A 25,664-nucleotide genomic window follows, 5' to 3' on the forward strand; every position below is an offset into this window, starting at 1 on the left:
TGATGAACCCCAGCAAGAGTTCCAGGGGGTGACATAAATATATTTTGGAAGCTGCCTGTGTACTCTGGGGGAAAGAACCAGCACAGAGGGTGCCCCCCGCCCAGGCCACCCACCTCCACCCCTTCTCTCCATAAGCCCGCCCACCCCACCCCATTCTGTCTCTTTTTAGGCCAAGGGTCAAGAGAGGTCTCCAGGAAGATAAGGGGGACGTGTCGGGGACTAGGTGGCAGCTCTGAGCGGCAGCATCGTGCTGAGGGACAGGAGACTGTTATCCTCCAGCCTGGCGCCTCAGGGCTTCCTCCGGGGGCCGTGGGAACGTGGGACGTGGGGTGCGGGAGCGAGTGTCGGGAAAACACAAGAGACTAGAACCAGGGATCCGGGGAGGTGCAGGTAACCCCCACTCCCTACTTTACCCTTCCCTGTCCGTCCCAGACCTACTCAACTCCCACAGTGCCTAAGAGAATGGGAGGGCAGGAGGGGTGGGTGCCGGGGCCACGGGGGAGGGGAGGGGCGGGGCAGGGGGGAAGGCGAGGTGGCTGAAACCCCCACCGCCAGCCGCCGACAGTCAGGAGGTGGGGTGGTGGAGGAGGCAGCGGGCCAACAGCAGGCCAGGAGGACCAGGTAAGGGGCCCTTGCGGTCGCGGTCACTCCGGCCAGGCTGACCACTAACAGCCCAGCAGCTCCACGCGCAGGGTGATGCGGTTGTGCCAGGCGACGGGCAGGATGCGCACAAAGCGAGCCAGGAAGGGCATCTCAAACATGTTCTTCTTGTGGGAATTATTGTCCAAGTTGCCAGGGAAGATCTGGAGGCAGAGGGGTTGTCAGGAGGGCCCCAGGGCCAGCCCCCCCCACCTCCCCTCAGAGCCCCCGGCCAGACTCGAAGGGCACCCCTGGACGGGTGACAGGAGGTCAGCCGGCCAGACACTCACCTTGCTGTCGATGGCCCCCTGGTCCCTGTACTCGGCCCAGTTTATGCTGTCGTTACTGTAGGCCACCTTGTAGGCTGCCACGTACTGGATGTGGCCAAAGTCTCGGGCCCCCTGGGTAATGATGCCGGTCACTTGCCTCTGGGAGCCCAGGTCAACCTACAGGGAAAACCAACCACATTTTCTTTGTGTAGACCATTCTCTCCAGTAAAGTGGGAAAAGGCAGACAGGCTGGGGCCTGACTTCTAGTCTGGGGGAAGCTACTTCATTTGCACCACCTCCTCATCTAGACCATGGACATAAACCCTGTCACCTACTTTGTCACGCTCTGGTAGACACTTCGCTGCAGTGAAGCTAGAGTTCACAGCCTGGGCCTTGGCCAACCTGCAGCTGATCCCCACCGCACCCCACCCCGGTACGAAGAGAATAAGGACAGGAGAGCTCCTGGAGCGGCTCCTGAGGGGTCCTGCGGGGCTGTCCGCAGCCTGGCAGGGATCTCGAACGAGTCCAAATGCAGGCAGTTCCTCACAGAACCCGGCTCCACAGACTGATGGCGACTGGGGGCCGAGAGACAAACCTCCTGCCCCCGGTCCCTGACCATCCTGGGGAGCCTGCCAGAGGCCTCTGGACAGGCAGTCCCAAGACCCGGCTTGCACACCTGGCTTGCTGCCAACAGCAGGTGAGGCCCAGGCAAATCCTCACCCTGCCGGGACGGTTCCCTCATCTCTAAGATCAGTGGACACTCCAGTTTTCTGTGCCTCTCCTGGTTCCCAATTTCATGAAATCCGAGGGCTGCCCCATGGTGTGTTCTCAGACGCCGAGTCAGGCAGAGAAATCCTGAGGTGTGCCTGCCTGGGTCAGGTGTCCCTCCTCTGTCTTGCCCTCCTGTCCATGGGCTCAGCCTTGTCACCCTGTGGCAGCTGGTGGGATGGCCCTACACACATACACACACACACCCCTTCACCCCTTCCTCTGCCTGGGGCTTGGGGCCTTGTCTCGGTGCAAGCAGCCCTGAGTTCCCCCACCCTCCCCTTCGGGAGTTGCAGAGTCAGAAGAAGGTGGGGCACGTGGGACGGGGAAAAAAAACAAATCTGAAGAAAAACAAGGCTTTTCAGACAATTCCTCTCAGGGAGCAGAAGCCTGGGCTGGGCGGAGGTCAAAGATCAGCAACCCCATAGATCCCACCCAACCCCAGCCTTGCAGCCCTGCACCCCGACCCACCTGCAGCCACTCAGAGGCATCATTGGTCTGAGCGGTCCAGGCATTGAACTTGCCCTGCTTGTCCAGCCGCGCATAGAAGGGAAACCAGCTGAAGGCATTCAGGCCCCAGGTCCTGTAGATGCTGGAGGCCGTGATCTGCTTGTCGGGGATGGAGTTGTCCTTCATGCCCAGGGGCTCAGCACATCCTGCCAGCAAGGAGGTTTGTCACGGAGGTCAGGACCCGCAGCCTCCCAGAAGCAACAGCATGAGGCGACCACGGGGAGGAGCTGTGGATCCTGACCAGCCCCGGGCAGCCTCTTGGTTTTAGAGCCAACCGTTGTGCTTTCTCTCTGCCCACCTCACCGACTCCTCACCTGGGCCAGCCGCTCTCCGTTCCCACCCTGACCCTGACTTGCCCTTTCCCAGATCCCCCACCACCTGCCCCCTCTGCATGAGGGCAGGCCCTGCCACCACCTCCCCCTTGCCTTCGAGGCCTGACTCATGAGACACCTCCTCCAAGAAGCCTACCCTGACCACCTCACTTTGGCGGGCCTTGGGCCTCCACGGGACTCAGCCCTTCTCTCATTCCTACGGTCCAGCTCCTATGTAACAAGGCTGAGGCCTATGATTTTTGTCAAGAACATCAGCAACAAGCATCCCATTGATCCAGGGCTCACTTCTGCCATTTCATCTACCACAAGGAACCTGAAAGCCGTATCAGTAACCCCATTCTGCAGGCGAGGAAGCAGGCTGAGAGACAGTAAGCAGTGTGCCCACGTCTCTCTCTCACACACACACACACACACACACACACTCCTAATGACCACACCAGGCTGTGACATCATTGCCACCAGGCACGCCCCCTCCCAGAGCCATGAAAGCCTACCTGCTGGTAACCCAGGGATGAAGGGGACGCGGCTGTCCTCCAGCAGGTGGAAATGAGAGCAGTCAGAATCCCCGGGGCTCAGGGCAGATCCCGTCCCCTTGCCCAGCAGCCCCTCCCTCGGAGTCCCCCAGGGGGCCTTCACACTCAACACTGACCACGCCGGGTGCTGTCACTCGGGCCTGGGCACAGGCCTGGCCCACTCAGCAATGCGCCCAGCTGTTCGGCACAGTCATCCCCACCTGCAGGTGGCCGGAACAGTTAGGGGGGGACAGGAGGAGACAAAACTCCCGAGAGAACGATGGGTGTGTCTCACGCCTGGCGGAATCCTCATTCCGCTCTGTCTGTCCTTTGGGGGCCTCTGGGGGTGGGGGAAGCAGGCCTGGACACCCCCGCCTCCAGCTGGGAGCAGGCTAGAGTATATGGTGCTTACACCACCGTCTCCCCAGACGCCTGCACTCGGGCCACTAAAGACTTTGCCTCCAGCTGTGTCGGTATCCACCTGCTAATCGCACCACCTCCTCCTTGTGAGGGGTGTTCGCCAGGTCATCCCCCCGCTCCTCTCACAGGGAGAGGCTACTGGGCTGGGAGGCGGGGTGTTCCCGGGAAGCCTCAGGCCTGGGGCAGCTTTGCAGAGGATGCCATGATCCTAGGCTCAAGGGGGACCCCTCTACAGATCCACTGCTTCCCTGAAGTTGGTGCCCCCTCACTCCTGGGCCTCCTGACAAAGTCAGGCTTCCAGGGGAAATGCCGTTGGGAGGGGCACTGAGCCAAAGGCCAGGACTCTCCGCTCCATCCCTCACTATGTGACCCTGGGAAGGACCCCAGGGAAGAGTGCTTCTCGTAGACCAACGAAGGATCTTGTTAAAATGAAGATCCTGTTTCCACAGGTCTAGGGTGGGGCTGGAGCCCGTGTTTCTACAAGCCCCCAGGTGATGCTCACACTACTGGGTCCTTGGAGCTCACTTTGAGGACTGTAACCCACCCAACCCAGCCAGTCTACCACCCTGACCCAAGCCACCTTATCTTCCCACAGGACTGCCCTCACCCACGATGGCCCTCTGCCCCCATTCTCCCCACACAGCCTAAGGGATCCCTTCTAGACACACTCCAATCCTGTCCTATTAGCACTCCCCCTACCCCCACATGGCTGCCCCTTGTTCTGAGGATAAAGATCTGAATCCTTAAAATGATCCATACAGCCCAATTCGTCTGGCTCCATCCACCTCTCCAGCCTCACTACCCAGGAAGCTTCCCCTCACTCTCTAGGCTCCAGCCCCACTGGCCAGCCTTCTATCCTTCAGCATGCCCCAGGGCCTTTGCACTTGCCAGCTCCTCACATGCCTAGAATGCTCTTTCCAAGTTCTTCATGAGGCTTGCTCTGTCATTCAAGCCTCCACTCAAAAGTCATCCCAACAGGGGAGTCCTCATGCCCAGACCTCAGCCCCACACATGTGCACACACGCACACACACGTGTACATACACGCACACACCAACACTTTCACCAGCCCACTGGAATGCCAATTAGGGAAAGGAGAAGATCCAGATCTTGAGGAAAGCAGACAGGACAGCCTCCACAGCTTGCCAGGCTCGCCCTCTCTTGGCCTAGGAGGGAGCCGGCTGGGATAGGACCATGAACCATGCAGGCAACTTTAATAGCCAAAGGCTGCAGAGCCCCCAGACCTGTCCTGTACCAATAGCTTAAATGTTCTTTTAGCAGAAGGCAGTCTGTAACTCCCCATTTAAACAATAAGGCTCCAAAAGGCAATGACCCTGGGAGAGGGAATGTGATGACTTAAATTCACATTTTAAAAGGACGGGTCTTGAGTAAGACAAGAAAGGCAGAGAGCCACCTTTTGGCTCTGCAGCTCCGCCTAGCGAGCCCTACAGTTCCGCCAGCGGCCAGCAGGTGGCGCTGTGTCTGCAAAGAGAGGGAAAGAGCCCCGGGAGAGCCCCGGGAGAGCCCCGGGCTGAGACAAAGTTGCTTAGCCCAGCCCCTGCCGCCTGACCTGGCCAGTGATGACTTTTTCCTGGCTCATCAGAAAACCGATCTCTTCCTGGTGCCCCCCACCCCCCATCCCTCCATCTGGGACTCTGTCTGGAAAGGGCAGCAGAAAGGCATCAGCTCCAGCCCTAGGACTCTAGAAGTCCCCACGTTTCTCTTAAATGATGAGTTACAGGAGGTCTTGGGGAGGTTGCGGGGGTGGGGGGAGAGAAACACTAAGTGGGTGGGGGTCAAAAGCCCAGGGATTTAGACCAAGTTTTAACACCTACCAGCTTGTGTGCACTTGATAAATAATTTATCGGGGCCTCCCTTTCTGTATTCATTCACTCGTTCATTAAATGTTTATTGAACATCTACAATCCAGGCACTGTTCTAGGCACTGGGACTAGAGCCGTGAAGAAAACAAACTCCCTGACCTCATGGAGCTGACGTCTGTAAAACAGAACTCATGCTACATGTTCTAGAAGCTCAAGGAACCAATCAGAATAACAGAAAATACTTCACAACTGAAAGGGTGTCTTTTTTTTTTTCTCCCACCAACCCAAATGCCAAGGGTTGGCAGATCACAAACACGGAGGCAAGCGCTCTGAGAGCCAGGGGATCCCTCCCGTGGGCATCTCCTGTGGGAGCCCAGGTCCCCCGCCTTGCTGCCGTCCTACCCAGCTCGGCCTGGCTGAGAAGGAAGCGGGCAGAGAAGCCCATTTCCTAGCATTGACCACAGCCCCCCTGTACTCACCATTCAGCTCACAGCCAAGGAGCTCAAAGCGGAGGGTGCAGCCCCGGTGGCAGATGATGGGCACTAGCCTCACGTACTGTACCTCCAGAGGGAAGTCAAACAGGTTGACCTTCAGGCCACTGTTGTCCATGTTACCCACAAATATCTAGGGGGAAAGCAGATTGGAGGAATGGGTCAGTGTGGGCAGTCCAGCTTCCTGGGGTTGCCTCACCTCCCTCGTCAGGCCTGGGAGGCAGACATGGGGCTTAGCAGAGCCAGCAGGGGGCCAGTTCTTCCTCTGACCACCCACAGCCCTCAACACAGATTCCCCTCGCAGACCTTTCTTGGTCATCATGGGGCGTGGGCATAAACCCCTTTCACACAGGGCCACCCATCATCTATAGGGTGCCTCTGCAAATTAGGATAAGGCACTCCTTTCTCAAGACACTTATTATACTAATTCCCCCACAGGCAGAAGTACACAAACCTATGATGTCCACATCGTGCATGGTGCTTAGTAATGACCTCCTTGAGCAGTATACAACCTGCACAACGTACATGGTAGCCCTGAATGCTCAGAATGCATCCTACCTCCACGACTACAGCCACCCTCAACAGGTCATTGAAGCTTTCTGAGTTTCGTTATTCTCATCTATAAAGTAGGAACCACAGAACATGGGCATGGCGTGGGTTTCCCAAATTCTGGGAACCAAGAGGCAACTGATGACCCACCACGTGGCTAATTATCCAGCATACCCTCACTCCACTGGGAGCCCTCAAATAGCTCTGGAGCCCCAGGGGGTGCAGACCACAGCCCTTCTTTAGAGCCCTCACCTTGTCTCCTGTCCCCTCTGCACTCTGGATAAACTGGAACTTGCGTCCACTGACGCTGTAGGCCACCTTGAAGGTCTTCAGGTACTCGGCGCTGCCTGCGCGGCTGGCACCCTGTGTCACCACGCCCATCACCCGCATCTTCCGCATCAGGTTCACCTGGACCCCAGGAGGGAGGACGGTACCCTTATCTCCTGGGTTCTTTAGACTCCCTCCACCCTCCCTATCTAGAAAGGAGGGGGGCTTTCTCATCGGGGCCTCTCAGAGCTTGGGGCCCCGTGCTCAGGGAAGCACACAAAGAGGGACGAGGCCCCCAAAGGCTTCATCCAGTGCAAACAGCCGCTCCACAGCCTGGGGTCTGCTCCTCTTCATCCGGCCCCACCACTCCAGGAACCCCGCCCCCGCCCGCCCCCCGCAAGACTGCCCTCCACTTACAGATACTTCACCTATGGGAACCCATGACCTTGCTACCTGGACCTCGGTTATGACCCCCCAAATGCAGGCATACGCCCCTCACCTTGCCCCCCCCACCACTCCGCCCGCCCCAGAGCCATTCTTTCCATACCTGGATCCAGGGGTTCTTATCATAGTTGCTGGCCGTCCAAGCATTGACGATGCCCGTGCGGTGCAGACGGGCCAGCTCTGGGGCCCAGCGCTGTAAACCCATGAAGCCCAAGTGCACAGATGAAGCGGCGATCTGCGAGTCGGAAATGGCGCCCGTCTCCATGCCCAGCGGCATGATGCAGGCTGCAGGGGTGGGGGGAGAGGGGGGAGGCGGCCGTCAGGTGGCCACCCAAGCACGTGGGCCCCAGAGGACCAGAAAATAACACAGTGTGGCCTCTGCTGAGACCCAGAGCAGAGACCAGGAAAGGACTCTCAGGGCCCAAGAAAAGGTGCATGGTGAGGGGGGGGGTGGGAGGGGCAGACAGCCATGGGGGGTTTGGACCCAGGGCTGCCCCGAAGGTTCCAGGCCAGGCCAGGCCGGCACCCGTGGCACTGCTGGGACTGGCGGCCAGAATCTCCTGTCAGGCTGTGGTAGATGGTCTTGTTTTCACGGGGCGTCAAGCAGCAGCGGGGGGGTGAGAGTGGGGGCAGGGACCGGACTGCTGGGAGGGAATTCCAGTGTGACCTGCTCTTCTTCAGTGTCCTCAGCCCACCCGGAGGACCGCCATATCCAGCCCAACCCCTGGCTTCCCCAGGACGGATTTGGGAGAAGGGGCACCCCAGTTGGCAGTGACCAATATTTGTACAGGACATAAAGCAGTAAGCAAATCATGGGGCGCCTGGGTGGCTCATTCGTTAAGCGTCTGCCTTCGGCTCAGGTCATGATCTCAGGGTCCTGGGATCGAGCCCTGCATCGGGCTCCCTGCTCAGCGGGAAGTCTGCTTCTCCCTCTGCCCCTTCCCCCGGCTTGAGGTCTCTCTCTCTCAAATAAATAAATAAATAAAATCTTAAAAAAAAAAAAAAGGCAATAAGCAAATCTGCCCGGACTTTTCTACAACCCCACTGGCAGGACTTTTCTGGGTGTGGCGTGAATACCATTCCATTTTCTCTCCTACTTTTTGCTCCTTCCAACTATTGGTCTTAAACCAGCCATCCGCCAAGTTGCCCCTGGCCAAGGGGCCATCACCTTCACCATTACCCCAGGGATGTGGTCCTAGGGGGCCGAGCCCCTCTCATCCCCCAGAGATCCCCCATGCAGAGAAGCCAGGGATAGATCTATTCTTGCTACAACAGCCCAGGTTCATGCTGAGCTTGGTGCTAGGCCACTCTTGCCAGGAAAGTGTAGCCATGCAGCCAAGATCAGAACTGGCCAGGGGCGGAGCCAGGATTTGCAACCAGGTCCTCACACCTCACATGTCCACACTCTAAGGGACCCCACTGTGCGTTCTTTGGGCCTGTGGGGTCCCTGTGGGCTCCAAGGCAACACACCACCTAACAAGGAGGGGCTGCAATGTTCCCTCTGGGGGCTCCCCCCCCTTTGCGGCTGCCTCCTGCCTTCTGCCCCAGGAGCTGCCACATCCAACCTGGGGCAGACCCCAGGCCGAAAGCTGAAGGCTAGGCGGGTAATTCCAACTCGGGCACACCCATGGTTACCTTGGCTCCCCGCACAGTAATTAGTGGGCACACCTGGCCCCACCCAGGGCTGTCTGCCTTAGTGACCCCCCAACTACAGACACACACACACACAGAGACATGCACACATTCCTCCACCCAGGATCTCAAAAGACATCGGCCTCAGCCCCGAGCCCAAGGGACAGGCCCTCCGTGCCGCCTCCTCTGAGGTGCTCTCCCCAGGCCCCAGCGCCCACCCAGCTGGCCCAGCACCCCCTCCTCCTTCTGCAGATCCGCAAACCTCAGAGAGCATCCCCACATCTGCCTGAAGGGGAACCGTCTGCCCCTGCCCAAGATGCTTAGCGGCAGACCCACTGGACCGAAGAAACCGGACGCCCTGAAGATGCGGACTCAGCCGCCCGCCCACAGCAGGCGAGGACGAGTCCCAGCTTGGTGGGAGGGACTCCAGCTGGGCCAGGAGGGAGGACAGCGTGGACTGGGCACCCACCCAGGGCCATTCTGTGGCTGAGTGGATAACCAGGCAAGCCAGGCAGGTCAGCCCCTCTGCACACGCCGGGCCTCTGACCGCCTGACCATGAGGGGATGGCCCGGCCTGCCCAGGCCTCTCCCTCCTCCCTCCTCCCTGAGCTCTGTGATGAGGCCGCAGTCAAACTTGGGCCAGGCACTGTCAGACTCCAAGGCCCCAGGCTTACTTACTGACCTCCTGGGCCCTAAGATTCAGAATGTGTTTGTCTTCCCCTCTTGGTAGAAAACTCTCAGGACTTAACCCTAATGCTGTGTGTCTGGTCCGTGGTGACCCAGGCAGCAGCACTCCCTGACCTCTGGGGCCACCACCACCCTTCACTCCCCTGCAGTGACATCAGGCCTGGCCAGCAGTCTGAGGACAGAAGCCAAGCAGGGACTAGTCCAGGACAACAGAACCGCTAACTAAGGCTCTGTCTTACCCCCAATCTACCAGAGGAGGTCCTGAGGCAGGGAATGAGGCCAGCACATGGCCTGGGCTGCTTAGGACCTCCCCCATCAGAGCAGGCAGCCCCAGATACTCACTGGTCTCACAGTGGACACCTGTATAGCCATGAGGACACTTGCAGATGTACTGGGTGAAGACGTCCCCTCTGTGCGAGTCGCCAGTCACCTGGCATTCGGCATCATTGTAGCAGGGGTTTGGAAAACAAGGACCTAGGGATGGAGAGGCAGGTAAGCTGTGCAGGGGATCAGGAAGGAGCTGGGGATGGAGACAGGCAGCAGCGGATGCCCCAAAAGGACCCTCCGTGCAAACTCAGCCCCCTGCCCGCCTCCCCCTGCCATCCCCTCCCTCCCTCCTCTGTCTGACGGGAGCCTGGGCCAGCCTGGCGCCAAGAAGGGTCAGGTGCAGGCGAATCAGTCCCAGTGAGGGAAGCACCGGGCTTTCCAAGTGGCACGGGGAGTTTCCAGGGAAATTCTGGCTGACCACCACGGGAGAGGTGCCGGGGACCACCGCCCACTCGGGGATGAACTGGGCCCGGCAGCCGGGGATGCAGCTGGGAGCTGGGTGTGGAGAGGGACGCAGGGCCCAGGGCAGATACCTTTCTCTGTCTCATTGCAGATCAGGCCCGTGAAGCCTTCGGGGCACAGGCAGTAGAAGGAGGTGTTGTCCTGGCCCAATAAGCAGGTCCCACCATTCAGGCACTGGCTAGAGTCACAGAAGTCACCTGCAATGTCACCAGCTCAGACTCAAGAATAGCAAGTCATTCATTCAGTAAATACTGGGGGCGGGAGGGGGCTATCATGTGCAGGCTGGGTCGCTGAGACAGGGGAACCAAGTATGGTCCAGGCCTCAAGAAACCACTGGAAAGAGAGGGACGGTCACTGGGTGATGAAGAGACATCACCAGCTCTGACAGAAGCCTGCATGAAGGGCCGCTGGAAGTATGGTTTCTGCTAGAGTTGGAAGTTTTGCAGCGGGGACAGGTGAGCTGGGTCTAAGAGATGGAGTGGAGTGTGCCCGAATGGGGAGTGAGGAAAGAATATTCTAAAGAGGGCAGGAACACAGGGCCATGGCAAGCTGGAGAACAGGACGACAGAGCAGAAAGGGTAGGTAGGGGCCAGACCCGCAGGGACCTTAGGAATGACAAGTTCAAAGACTTTCCATCCTGCAGACCCTTAACCTTCCTTCAGCTGCCCACCGTTGTCCACCAGGGGAAAAAAGAAAAAAAAAAAAAAATCAGAGATTCTCAAGGGTGAGGTGGGAGTGGGGAAGCCATTTCCCCTTTCTGGAAAGGAGAATATGGAGAAAAGGCCCTCTGCAGAGCTGTGGATGGGCTCCCCTGGGGCAGGGAGGTGTGCTGGGGCTACACAAAGATCCCTAGGGCTCCGGGGTAGGAATTTGACAGGAGTGGCTCAGGCGAGAGGCTGCACGGGCCTCCTGGTGAGGAGGAATTCAGGTGAAGAGGTGAGGAGGAAAGCAGATTTGAGAACCACCGCAGACGGAGGAGGAGGAGGGCTGGAGAGGACCACACCACTTCAGGCTGTGGGGAGGGGGGGGCCTGGGGGGCAGATTTGAGCTATTGGTGCACCCCACCAGGCCGGAAGGCAGGTAGGGGATCTCCTAGCTGACCTTCACATCCCAGAAGGGCCTAGCCCATCATGTGGGGTAAGACACGAGAAATCGCTTTTCCTCCCCACAGAGTCATGCCATCCCAGGTTGGGTGGGGTGGGGGGAGGTAGTGGGCTCCTGAAATCCCAAAGCTCCAGAGAGCTGGGCCAGCTCCAGAGAGGGGAGCAGAGGGAACAGCAAACACCGTTAATGAGAACTAGAGCCCTGAGCGCCGCCTCGGCTGCGCCTGGGAGCTTAGGGCAGGCGGCTCCCAATGAGCTATTAGTCAGTGGCTTTAAATAGCAGGTTAATCCCCTCCCCTGACCTGGCAGGCTGCGGGCACCGCCACAGACAGAGCCTTGGGAATGACCAGAGTCCTGGGCTCCTGTCCCAACAAAATCCAACTCCCCTTCTCCCCAACCAACCACACCCTCTCTCCATTCTGCTCCAGGGCAAAGCGGTCCACTGGGGAAAAAAGGACAGTGAAAGGTGGCCTCTACCCCTACCCCCACCCCCACCCCCAGCACAGGTCTTAGGCTGACTCACCTGCACACAACAGTCCTAGTACTTTCCCCTTTTCAGGAAAAGCCAGATCACCCTCTACAAAACCACCTTGGCGATTTCAGAGTCCTGTCTTTTTGGGTGATTTCCCCAGGAACATTTAGCCAGGGCTCAGGTTGTGGGGACAGAGAGGAGTGGAAAGGGACTTCAAAGACCCAGCTGGGTCTCAGGGTCGCTGGACAGCCAGCAGTTGCGAGTCCCCAAGTGTGCGCGAGCTTGGAGGGCCCTTGAGGTTCTGGCTCCAGGCCTGGGGGTCGGACTGTGGCAGGAAGACAGCGCCAGGGCTCAGCTTTGACCCCCCTCCACCCCTGCTTTCTTTGAGAAAATGAGGGAGGGGGTGCCCGAAGCGCGCCGACCACGGGTACCTCTTCAAAGCCCTGGAGGCGACAGGCTGTGTGGGCCCCACGGTGAAGAAATGGGGCATCCCCAGGACCAGCCCGCCGGAGGCCCAGATGTGCGCGGGAGGCCTCCTCGGCGGGGGAGGAGGAGCAAGGAAGATACAGCGGCACGCCAAGGCCGCGGGAGGGAGTCGGAAGCCACCAGTCCAGGGGCGGCCCTCTCCTAGTCCCTCCCCAGGCTCTTGCTCCCCCCCCCCCTCCTGGGCCCCACCCAAAGCCCCATCCCCTTCCTCCGCCTTCCTCCGCCTTCCCGGTCCTAGCTCATCCCACCAGACACCTACAAGCGGGGATGCAAAACTCCAATGACCAGAGCTTGCGAGGGAGTAGCCAGGGAAAGTTGGCTGGACAAGACTTGTCAATACAAGAGTCCTATTAACTTCCAGGTGGAAGACGCTCCAGAGTCGGGCACAGTTCAATGGCCTCATTTTACAGATGGGAAAAGAGAGGCCCGACACAGCAGATTCCTTTGTTATGTGTAAGCCCCATCCCTGGGGGCCGTGGGGCTGTCACCCGCTGCCCCGAGTCCCCGCCCCACTCTCAAGCCTCTATCACCGCCCAGAACGCCCGAGCGCGGAGACCGCAGGAGCGACCGAGCGCATCCCCGCGTCCGGCCGGGGCGCAGCCGGAGAAGTCGCCCCTCCGCACGGCCCCGGCTCTTTGGCCAAGTTTGTAAACAGTGGAGGTGGAGGGAGGGCGCCGCGGCGAACTTCCGAACGGCGCGGAGAGGAGGGGCGAGGGCCAGAGGGCGGCGCGATCGACTCACCGGAGACGGCGAAGAGTCCCGAGGCGCAGAGGAGCGCGCCGCAGAGCGCGGCCAGCAGGCGGGGGCCCGGCATGCCGTGGGGACGCGGGCGCGGGAGCGGGCGCTCGGGCCGTGCACACCGCGGGGCTCTCTCTCCGGCTCCTGGACGGGAATAAATCAGGCAGCGCGGCGCCGCCCCCGGCCCGCGAGCTCCGCCCAGGCCCTCGGGAGGCGGACCCGGGGCGGGGCTCCGCGGCCAGCCAGGGAAGGGGGGCAGCGAGGGGTCCGCGCCCCCGCCTCCCGCCTCCCGCCTCCCGCCGCCACGCCCCGCGTCCCGCGGGGAGCGGGTGACCAAGCCCCCGAGTCCTGAGTCGACTGGACCGGGAAGGCCTCGGGAGGGGTTGTTCGGTGTTTCGGTTTTTTAAAATTTTAGACTTAAGATGCTTAGCCCTTATCCATAATGAGAAAAATGCAAATTAAAAGTACAGTGAGTGCCAGGTTTCACTTACCAGATTGGCAAGTGTCGAATTATTAGCGCACTGTTAATGCGAGGCTGTGGGAAGCAAGCCCAAGCATGCATTGTCGGAGGGAGTCTAAATTGCTTCAACTTCTCCGGAGAGCTACTTGGTAATACCTACCAGAGTGACCGAGACGGAGACCCTAAGACCTAGCCATTGCACTTAAGAGCATTCCTTCCATCCAAATTCACTGTGTAAAATGACATATATACAAAGATGTCCTAGCGTATCATAGCAGCATCCTTTGAAATGATAAAAGACTAAAAAGCGAATCAGCAAACCTTTTCTATAAAGGGTCAGATAGAAAATATTTTAGGATTAGCAGGCTATACGGTCTCCAGAGCAACTATTCACCTCTGCCCTTCTGGCCGGCAAGCAGCTATAGACAGTCTCCCAGGAAATGAGCCTAGTGGTTGCCTAAGGGGAAGGAAACCAGGGGACCAGGGTGGGGAGAGACTTGCTGGTCACATTGACTTTTATCTAAATGACTCTTTTTATCATCTCTCTCTCTCTCAAATACATAAATAAAATCTTTAAAGAAAAAAATAATTTCATTTATAATAGCATCAAAAGGAATAAAATACTTAGGAATAAATTTAAAGTGCAAGACTTGTACACTGAACACTACAAAACATCACTGAAAGAAATTAAAGACCTAAATAAATGGAAAGTCATCCTTGTTCATGGATGACTTGTTCTTGGAAGACTTATCTTGTTAAGATGGCAATAATCCCCAAATTGGTATAAGATCAACACAATCCCTATCAAGATTTCAGCTGCCCTTTTTCAGAAGTTAACAAGCTGATCCTAGAATTAATATGGAAATGGATAGAACCGAGAATCTTTAAAGCAATCTCATAGGGAAAAAAGAGTTTGGAAGACTTCTATTTTCCAATTTCTTTTTTTTTTTTTTAAGATTTTTTTTACTTATTCATTTGAGATACAGAGAGAGAGAGAGAGAGTGCATGAACAGGGGGAGAGGCAGAGGCAGAGGGAGAAGCAGGCTCCCCGCCGAGCCAGAAGCTGGACGTGGGGCTCGATCCCAGCACCCTGGGATCATGACCTGAGCCGAAGGCAGACGCTTAACGACTGAGCCACGCAGGCACCCCTATTTTCCAATTTCAAAACTTACTACAGAGCTACGTTAAGCAAGACCATGTGGTACTGGCATAAGGATAGACATATGGATCAATGGAATAGAATTAAGAATCCAAAAGTAAATCCATACATCTATGGTCAATTGATTTTCAACAAAAGTGCCAAGACAATTCAGTGGGGAAAGAGCAACTTTTTTCAACAAATTATGCTAGAATGATTGGATAATCACAAAAGAATAAAGTTGGGCTTCCACACTTTATATAAAAATTAACTCAAAATAGATCAAAGACCTAAATATAAGAGCTAAAACTATAAAACTCTTAGAAAAGAACAGGTATAAATCGTCGTGACCTTGGATTAGGCATGGTCTCTTAGACCTGATACCAAACACACACAACCAAAGGAAAGAGTAGATTAACTGAAGAGTAGATTAACTGAACTGTATCAAAATTTAAAATTTTTATACTTCCAAGGACACTATCAAAAAGGCAAGAAGACAACCCACAAAATGAGAGGCAATATTTGCAGATCGCATGTCTGATAAGGCCCTAATATTCAGAATATTAGAATATTAATAACTCGTAACTCAACAACAAAGGACTACCCAGTTTTAAAATGGGCAAAGAGGGCGCCTGGGTGGCTCAGTTGGTTGGGCGACTGCCTTCGGCTCAGGTCATGATCCTGGAGTCCCTGGATCGAGTCCCGCATCGGGCTCCCTGCTTGGCAGGGAGTCTGCTTCTCCCTCTGACCCTCCTCCCTCTCATGCTCTCTGTCTCTCATTCTCTCTGTCTCAAATAAATAAATAAAATCTTTAAAAAAATAAATAAAATAAAATAAAATGGGCAAAGAATCTGGATAGATCTTTCTCCAAAGATATACAAATAGCCAATAAGCACATGAAAAGATGCTTAACATTATTAGTCATCAGGAAAATGTAAATCAAAATCAAAACCACATGAGATACCACTTCACACACCCTCTAGGATGGCTATAATCCAAAAAACATCATAACAAGTGTTAGTGAGGATGTAGAGAAATTGGAACCTTCACACATTACTCATGGGATTGTAAAATGGTGCAGACACTGAAAACTAGTGTAGCAGCTTCTCAAAAGGTTAAGCAGAGAGTTATCATATGACCCAGCAATTCTACTCCTAGATATATACCCAAGAAAACTGGAAGCATATGTTCATACAAAAGCTTACACATGAACGTTCATAACAACATTAATAGCCAGCAACTGGAAACCATCCAAATGTCCATCAGCTGATGGATGGATAAACCAAGTAGTATATCCATCCAATGGACTATTATTCAGCCATAAAAATACATGAAGATCTAATACTCGCTGCAACATGGCTGAACCTTGGAAACATGATGCTAAGTGAAAGAAGCCAGACGCACAAGGCCATGATTCCATTTATATGAAATGTCCAGAACAGGCAAATCTATAAAGACAGTAAGTCGATGAGTGGCTGTCAGGGGCTGGGGTGAGGGCAGAATGAGAAGTCATGGTTCATGCGAGTGGGATTTCATCTGGGGGTGATGAAGACGTCCTGAGATTTAATAGTGATGATGGTTCCATAACTTGGTGAGTATGCTAAAAACCACGGAACTTCACGTTCTAAAAGGATGGATTTTACATTGTGTGAATTATATCTCAATAAAAAAGAATACAACTCTTCAGAGATCTGTCTCAAATCAGTAAGTCACTCAACAGCATTTATTAAGCAGTAACTGTGGTGAGCATTGGCTGGAAACCCTCACTGCACATTAGTGTCACTTGGGAAGATTTTTATAAAAATACAGATGACCAGGATGCATTCCAAAGCAAATAAATCTCAATCCCTGTGGAGCCTAGGAATGAGTATTTTTTGAAAGCTCCCCAGATGAGGCTAATGTGAAACTAATAAGAGAACCACTGGCTAGACTCACTGAGGAAAAAAACAAAAGACCTAAGCCTTGGGACCACAAGGGGTGGTGAAGAAAGGATAGAGAAGGAGGGGATTTTCTTGTATGATCTGACCCTTGTAGAGTTCAGTGGGCTAGTAGCTCCTTGGCCTGAACACTTTTTTTTACCCAGTACTAGAGCATCCCAGGATTACAAGATGGTCGTACCATGATCATCTGAAACAGTTGTCCACTTAAAAGCTTCAGATTTTGTTCATGTATATGATAGGAAACCAGGTATGCTTTTATTTTTTAATTAGTCACACCCCTACACAATCAGAGATCATACTCTGTCTTCCAGAAACTTAACAAAAATTCCATTAAATTGACAAAACTCGAAGTTGATGGGGCTGTGAGGAGGGAAATAAACATTTACACCTAATTGGTGGAACTACAAGTTGATTCAGTGTCTGAATCATAGTCTGACTGTAGTAAGACCTACAAAACTTGACCTTGTATTCTGCTTTGGGCAAATTCACTGGAAGGAAATTACCCAAATAAAAAGCAATGTACAAAGATGCACATGGTACTTCTATTTATGGTTCTGAAAAATTGATAACAGTCCAAAATGCCCAGAGGTGAAGAGCTAAACAAACGTGCTAAGACACAGCACAGTGTTGTTTTAACAAGTGAAAAGGATGTGTAAGTTTGCAGGTGAAAGAATGTGCATTGGCCAAGCAGAGTGCCTGTCCACAGCGTCTGTCCCTCTGAACTCACCAACAGCACACCTAGGTAAAAAGTACCTCACACAGAGACACATGTCTGCGTAAAAACAACAATCGAAAGAGAATTGAGTCACAAACAGACAAAAAGTGTAATCTCATGATTCCACTTATATGAAGTATCTAATGTAGTCAAATTCATAGAGGGGCACCTGGCTGGCTCCATCCGAGGAGCGTGTGACTCTTGATCTTGGGGTTGTAGGTTCGAGCCCCGTGTTGGATGTACAGATACTTAAAAATAAAACCTTGAAAAAAATATAGTCAAATTTATAGAAAGAAAAAGTGGAATGGTGGTTGCCAGGTGCTGGGGTGTGGGGGGAAAGGGCAGCTCCTCTTGAAGTGGGGCAGAGTTTCAGTTCTGCAAGATGAAAAAGTTCTGGAGATTCTGCTCCACCATGGCACAAACATGATTGACCCTGTTGAATTGTATACTGAAAGAAGATTCAGATGGTAAACTGCATTTGCATTTTTTACCACGATAAAAAAAATTTATTTTTTTTTAAGATTTTATTTATTTATTTGAGAGGGAATGAGAGAGAGAGAGCACGAGACGGGGGAGGATCAGAGTGAGAAGCAGACTCCCTGCTGAGCAGGGAGCCCTATGGGGGACTCGATCTTGTGACTTCAGGATCATGACCTGAGTGCCCCAAAAAATTAATTTTGAAAGAGTGAGAGAGTGGGGCACCTGACTGGCTCAGTCAGTGGAGCATGTGACTCTTGATCTTGGGGTCATGGGTTCGAGCCCTATGTTGGGGGTAGAGTTTACTAAATAAATAAATAAGTAAATAAATAAATAATAAAATTTAAAATTGAATCATTATTTTATTCCACCAACCCTGAGCCAAGCACCATTCCAGGCACGAAGGGAACAGCTGTCCACAGGTGCCTTACATAGGTAAGGAAAGAAGATCATTAATATGATGTTACGTGTCAAGTATACCTCAATTTATGTTTTTAAGTTTATTTATTTAAGTAATCGCTACACCCAATGTGGGGCTCAAACTCACAACCCAGAGATCAAGAGTCACGTGCTCTCCTGACTGAGCCAGCCAGGTGCCCCAAGGATACCTCAATTTAAAAAGAGAGAAAAAGAAGCTATTTCAGGTGCTAGCAAGTTCTCCAGAGATGACAGGACATGATTGTGTGACATAACACGGAGGAGAGAAGTGGGACCAGTTTAGGTGGGTGACTAGCAAAGCCTCGTCTGAAAAGGTAACATTCCCACTGAGACCCTGAACCGTAAGAAGCCAGCCTTACAAGAATCTGAGGAGGCAAAAGTTCTGCGAAAGGAACAGACCGAGAGCTCAGAAACTGACCAACACCAACAAAATCCACTGAGTTTTGACAAAGGAGCTGTGCAATTCGGTGGAGAAAGAATCTTCGCAACAGATAGCGTTGATATAATTGGATGTCCACGCGCCACAAAATCAAGTGGAAAACAAGCTTCACACCTTGTACAAAATTTAACCCAAAATGGATCATAGACCTAACTGTAAGACCCAAAACTATAAAACTTCTGGAAGAAAACAGAAGAAAATTTGCATGATCTTTGGTTTGGGGATGAGTTTTACATACATACAATACCAAAAGCAGGATCCACAAGAGAAAAATCGATATAATTGGACTTTATCAAAAGTAGACCCTTTGCTCTGTGAAAGACACCAGTAAAAGAATTAACAGACAAGCCGAAAACTGATAGAAAATATTTGCAAATCAAACATCTAATAAAGAACATGTATCCACAATAAGTAAAGAAATCTTAAAACTCAAAATAAGAAAACACACATTTTTTAAATTTAAAATTTGCATTTAAAATTTTTTAAATGGACAAAAGATCTAAACAGGAAAAAAAAGAAAAAGAAAAAAGACCTATGGATGGCAAATAAGCCTATGAAGACATGCTCAACATAATTTTCCATTAAAGAAATAAAAATGCAAACAACTATTAAATATCACGACCTACCTATTGGAATGGCTAAAATCCAGAAAACCTGACCACGCCAAATGCTCGTTCATTGCTGGTGAGGAATGCACAGCGGTGCAACCACTTTGGAAGACAGGTTGGCAGCTTCTTACAAAGTTAAACATAGAATTGCCATCTGACCCCGAAGCAGTCGCACTCCTAGGTAATTTACCTAAGAGAATTAAAACTTCGGGTAACACAAAAACCTATTTGCGGAAAAACCAATGTTTACCACAGCTTTGTTCATCGTCATGGAGAACTGGACCCAACCACCTTGTCTTTCAGTAGGTGAATGGATAAACTGTGGAACACCCATACAATGGGATCCTGTTCTGTGATAAAAGGACTGAGCTATTGATTCACACATCAACATGAAGAAACCTTAAATGCATTTTGCTAGGTGAAAGAACACAGATCAAAACCGCTACATGTTGTGTGATTGTATTTACATGACATTCTGGGAAAAGCAAAACTGTAGGGGTGAAAAAACCAGATGAGTGGTTGACAGGGGTTTGGGGAAGGGGTAGGTGGTTAATTGCAGAGGGGAGGCCTGGGGGAATTTTAGGTGATGGGATTATCCTGCAGGATCCTGGAGTGGTAGATACAGAATGCTAAGCAACTGCCAAATGGGTAGAAATTGACAGCCCAAAGATTGAGCTTTAACACATGCACATTTAAAAAAATCATTCAGAGGGGCGCCTGGGTGGCTCAGTCCGTTAAGCATCTGCCTTCAGCTTGGGTCATGATCCCAGGGTCCTGGGATGGACCTGCATCCCTCAGCGGAGAGCCTGCTTCTGCCTCTCCCTCTGCCTGCCGCTCCCCCTGCTTGTGCTCTCTCTCTCTCTGTCAAATAAATAAACTCTTTTTTTAAAAAAATCATCCAGAAAGTTGGAAGATTCCAGACTGTGACAAAAGAATCTAAATGTATAAATAACTTCACTGTAAGCAGTGGGGTTTGGGGGGGGGCTGGGGTGCGGCAGGGAGGGGTGTGGAGAGGAACTGACCTAAATAACTTTGGGAAACAGTGTTTGAACTAGAAACCATAAGGCTAAAGACAAAAGGAACTGTATATAACTGCTGAACCCCAGAGGCAGCCCAGTTGTTCCTCACGGGGATATGGGTTAACAATTCTGAAATTGCGTGTGCCTGCATCCTGGCCTGAGACAAGGAAGTGTATGCATTCCTGCTTATCTTCATTTAGATACAGATGACAGGTGCAGAAATAACTATGGATATGCATATATATACGCGTAGGTGCGCGTATATGTGCGTACACACAGGTTAGAATGCGTGTGCATGTTTCCTAGCTCTGTCTGCTAACAGGGACTAGAAGCAGCGACAGCCCAGTGCTCAGACCTTGGTCTGTATTACATGTTTCCAATGAAAGGAATCAGGGCTCCTTGGAGAAATGGCCAATTCTAGGGCTAGGGCAGAGAGAACACAAGATGAACCTGGGGCATCCAGAAAATGCTTTAAAAAACAAAAGGATGAGGGATGTGAAACAGATAAAAAAGCTAAGCTAAAAGAGTTCCCAGTCACCGAAACGGGAAAAAGATAAGCAACAAAAGAAATAATGTGCTATTGGACTATAACCCAAAGTATAAAATAAATATCCATGAGTCCATAGCCGTACAAATAATTGAATGAATGAATGAGCGAACGAATACAGAAGAACTGCAAATAATCTAGGTAGCTACTCTCTCTCTAGCAGGTAGAGCTTACTGGCCCTCCCCTCATTTGAACAGGGACTGTGATCAGTGACTTGTTTCCAAAGTACGGGAAGGATGGAAAGAATAGTAACTTTTCAGTGGAACGATGTTTCAGAAAAGGTACCTTCTCCTTTCCCCAGGTGATCAAGGAGAACAGCATCAGTGATAAGTCCTGTGGATTGCATTGCCCCAAATGATAGGATGAGAAGTGGGCTTTACCTCTGTAGTCTTCCTTCCAGGAACCCATCACCCTTTAGAAAAATTAGAAAAACCGCAGACAAACCCAAGTTTCAGGACATTCTACAAAACCCTAGACCAATACTGCACAAAACTATCAAGGCAAGTCTGAGAAATTGTCCCAGAGGAGACGAGAAGACATGATGCTAAGTGTATGTGGCATTCTGCATGCCAGCCTGGAACAGAAGGCATTAATGGAAAGGCTAGCGAAATCCAAATAAAATATGGAGGTTAGGCCATAATAACGTGCCAATGTTGGCTTCTTAGTTGTGACAAATGTGCCATGGTGAGGTAGGGTGTTGACAATAGGGAAAACTGGGTAAGAGATCGATAGGGACTCTTGAACCGTCTTTGCAAATTTTCTATAAATATGAAACTATTCTAAAATTTTAAAAATGTTAAAAGGGGGGCAGGGCTCGAGAAAGGCACAAGCCTAGCTAATTAGTCAGGAGCATGAGGGCCAACATATCAGGACTGACGAAGGGTGAGGGGAGAAGAACCCAGAGAGGCTGCAGAGACAGACCAGAGCCCTGGTGGGGCCTTGTCTGCGTTTGAATCCTCATTCTGCATTATGCCAAGTGGGTGATCTTGGGCAAGTTCTTTGCTTTCAATTCATATGTTGAAATCTAATGCCCAATGTGATGGTGATAGAAGGTGGGACTTTGGGAGGTGCTTTGGTCATGAGGGTGGAGCCCTCACGAATGGGATTAGCTCTCCCATAAAAGAGGCCAGAGAGCTCCTTTGCCCCTTCCAGCACATTATGGGCTCAGCGAGAAGGCACCAATCAGGAACCTGAAAGCAGGCCCTTGCTAGAAACCGAATCTGCTGGTGCCTTAATCTTGGATTTCCCGGCCTCAAGAACTGTGCGAAGGAAACTTCCATTGTTTATAAGCTACCCAGTCTCTGGTATTTTGTTATAGCAGCAAGAAAGGGCTTAGACATTCTTCAATCTCTCTGAGCCTCCGTTTTCTCATCTGTAAAATGGAGCAATAATAATGCTCTCCTGGGGCGCCTGGGTGGCTCAGTTGGTTAAGCGACTGCCTTCGGCTCGGGTCATGATCCTGGAGTCCCGGGATCGAGTCCCGCATCGGGCTCCCTGCTCAGCGGGGAGTCTGCTTCTCCCTCTCACCCTCCCCCCTCTCATGCTCTCTCTATCTCATTCTCTCTCTCAAATAAATAAATAAAATCTTTAAAAAAAAAAAAATAATGCTCTCCTGATGGTTTCCAGTTTGAGGCTGATATTAACATCTTTGTACATGTCTTGTGAACACATGCCCACATAACTGTTGGATATTTACCTAGGAGTTGCTAGATCACAAGGCATGCACATACTCGGCTATGGTAGATCCTCCAAATAGCCTTCCGATGCGCTGTACCCCTCCAAGAGATTTCATGTATTTACTTTTGCACATAGACTAAAATCCACACTCTATACCACGCAGAAAATGAAATGTTGAGAAAAAGAGAAACCAAACACAAGAGAGTACATGTTCTGTAATTGTGTATATAGAAAGACAAACTAACCAATGGCTTGGAAGTCAAAATAGTGGTTACTCTGGCTGGAGGGCTAGGGACAGATCGAGGCACAAGAGGGCCTCCTGGGGGCTGGAAATGTTCTGTATCTTGTTCTGGTAGCTAGCTACACAGGTGTGTTCACTATGAGACAATGCCTCAAGGTGTGTGTTTTGAATATACTTTGCACTTCAGGAAAAACTTACATTAAAGAAAATTCTATTGAAGGACTTTGGGAAGAAGAGTGCCATTGTTTTTAAAGGTTGATTCCGGCTGCTCTTTGGAGAATGGGTTATAGAGAAACGAGAGAGACGCAGAGACCAGCAAGGAGGCTAGGGCAGTGGTCCAGGGGAGGAACAGTGGTTGCTAGGAGCTGGGCGATGGTGAGTGGTGGGGGCAGTTGTAAAGGAAAGGATAAATAAATACTGGAAGGATTTTGGAAGTGGAGCTGACAAGACTTTTCAGCAGACAGGATGTATGGGGTTAGGCAAGAGAGGGCTCAGAGATGACACCCAGATTCTGGCCTGAGCAACTAAGTGGATGGCGGTGACTTTTTTATTGAAACAAATTGCCTGTCACTCATCTATCTCATCCACACCCGCGGGGATCCTCATCTCCAGGCCTGGGCACAGTGCCCAGCAATAGGAAAGGAAGCACCCCTAAAATATTTATGGAATGAATGACATGACTATCCCCCTTGGGCAGAACCAGATCCAGGGTGTGGGAGGTGACGGCAAAGCAGATTATAGACGAGAGGAGGAGTGCTTAAGTCACAGGAATAACAGGGACAGAATAGAGAATACGGTCAACAATACTGTAATGGTGTTGTGTGATGACAGATGGGGACTGCACTTGTGGGGAGCCCAGCATAACGTAGTGAGAAGTGGGACTTACTATGTTGTACCCCTGAAACTGATGTAACATTGGGTGTCAACTACACTCAAATAAAAATATTTTTTAAAGAGAGAGAGAGGGGTGCCTGGGTGGCTAAGTCGGTTAAGCATCTGCCTTCGGCTGGGGTCATGATCTCAGAGTCCTGGGTTCGAGCCCCACGTCGGGGTCCCTGCTCAGCAGGAGCCCGCTTCTCCCTTTCCCTCTGCCTGCTCCCCATCTCCCCTGCCCCGCTCGTGCTCTCTCTCACTCACTCTCTCAAATAAATAAATAAAATCTTTTTAAAATAGAGAGACAGGGGGACGCCTGGGTGGCTCAGTCAGTAAGTGTCTGCCTTCAGCTCAGGTCATGATCCCAGGGTCCTGGGATCGAGCCCTGCATCGGGCTCCCTGCTCAGGGGGGAGTCTGCTTCTCCCTCTCCCACTCCCCCTGCTTGTGTTCCCTCTCTCGCTGTGTCTCTCTCTGTCAAATAAATAAATAATCTTTAAAAAAAGAGAGAGAGAGAAAGAAAGAAGTGCTCCCCAGTGATGGCAGCTATGTATGCAACGGGAGACGGGCTCCCCTCGTGGGCGGTGGGCTCCCTGTGCCGGAAGGGACTGAAGCGAAGGACATGTGTCAGGACAGTGTAGGAGAGGGACAGTGAGGACAGGTGACCTCTGAGGTCTACACCACCTCCAGGATGCTGGTTTGCGATGACCCTCCAAGTGCACGGGAGGCCAGGGGGCCCGGCGCCTCCCCCTCTGCTTTCCAGCACTGGTGAATGCAGGCATCAGGTGGGCTTGAGCAGAGCCTTGAGGCGGCCCCACACTCACACCCTCCAAGTGCACACCCCCTTTCCCAAACCAGATGCTCTGAACACACATCATGATCTGTGAGCAAACATCCCAGCCCAGGGACCAAACAACCCCCTTTTGTTTCCAAGCCAGAGACCAAGGGCCAGGGGCCAGTGCTGGCGAATAAATATGCTTTCAGTTGAAAAACGTGAAAAGTGTTTTCTCACTGAAACCAAAGGGGTGGGCCAAATTCTGAGGTTCCTTTGTGTGATTTTCCATACTTCGTCTGGGGCTTCAGTTGACCACTGTCCTCATGGATTTCTCTGGAGACTCCCTCCGCCCTGACGAATTTCCCCTCCTCTGAACACCTGAAGCTCCGACATTCAGAACCAGCCAAGATCTATTCATAGTGGAGCGGCGCCCTGAGATGTCTCCTCACCGGGATTGTCTGCTCCTCTGGAACAGGCTGCCGGGGGTCGTACAGATAGATTTAGACCCGGCACCTGGATTCAAGCCCCAGCTTCATATCTTACCTGCCTGGTGATCTTTATCAAACTGCTACTCAGGCACATTTATTTTCTTCATGTAAAGTTTGTCTCCTTCTCTCCTTTCCAGGAGATCAGTGGCATGCGGTACAGTTTCCTCCCGGGCCCAGAGAGGTCCTAGGCGTTTTCATCTGCTGGGGAACATGCCCACATCTGGGTTGGGTTTTGGTCTGCAGAGTCAAAAGGATGTGGAAGAAATGCTTTAGAAAAATCTATTTTTAAAGGGCTCTGCTCAAAGCCTTTCTACGTGGGCCAGCTGGACATCTGGACAACCCATCTCATGAATGAGACCAGAGCGAGGCCATTTCCGGAAGAACATCAAGTTCTTCCCTGGAAATTGTTAAAAAACAAAATTAGGGGCACCTGGGTGGCTCAGTCGTTAAGCGTCTGCCTTCGGTTCTGGTCATGATCCTGGGGTACTGGGATGGAGCCCCGCATTGGGCTCCTTGCTCAGCAGGGAGCCTGCTTCTCCCCTGCCTGCCATTCTCCCTGCTTGTGCTTGCTCTCTGTCTCTCTCTCTTGCTCTCTGTGTCAAATAAATAAATTAAATTAAATTAAAAAAAAAACAAAAACAAAAAACAAAATTAACCCAAGTAAATTTGAAGATCTAATGGGCTTTATTAAACAATTCGTGAATTGGGCAGCATCCCATCTAGCAAGTAGAAAAGAGCTCTGTCAAGCTATAGAGAAGGAAAGATTTTTAAAGGCAGAGAGGGAGCAGGAAAAAAGGAAATTATTAGCAAGGAATGCATTGTTTTAGGCAAGTTGTCCTCCTTGGAAAGGGTCTATCAGTAAATTTCCTAGAGCTGACCAGGAAATTCCATGTTGGCTGGT

At 51.8% G+C, this 25,664-nt stretch overlaps 1 protein-coding gene across 1 annotated transcript; it reads right to left on the reverse strand.

The window, feature by feature from the left end:
* Nucleotides 1-19: 19 nt before the first annotated feature.
* Nucleotides 20-24,978, reverse strand: MFGE8 (milk fat globule EGF and factor V/VIII domain containing). Its single transcript, XM_006733111.3, has 10 exons — nucleotides 24,819-24,978; nucleotides 12,934-13,074; nucleotides 10,203-10,328; nucleotides 9,685-9,816; nucleotides 7,127-7,308; nucleotides 6,565-6,720; nucleotides 5,752-5,896; nucleotides 2,148-2,332; nucleotides 930-1,085; nucleotides 20-803 (listed from the first exon to the last, which is right to left on the reverse strand). The coding sequence occupies exons 2-10, from the start codon at nucleotides 13,004-13,006 to the stop codon at nucleotides 666-668; spliced, it is 1,293 nt and encodes a 430-aa protein (XP_006733174.1). The 5' UTR covers nucleotides 13,007-13,074; nucleotides 24,819-24,978; the 3' UTR covers nucleotides 20-665.
* Between the last annotated feature and the right edge of the window lie 686 nt (nucleotides 24,979-25,664).

This window comes from Leptonychotes weddellii, chromosome 9 (genome assembly GCF_054177405.1).
Source record: "Leptonychotes weddellii isolate Sample4059 chromosome 9, ASM5417740v2, whole genome shotgun sequence".
Classification (NCBI taxonomy): Eukaryota; Metazoa; Chordata; class Mammalia; order Carnivora; family Phocidae; genus Leptonychotes; species Leptonychotes weddellii.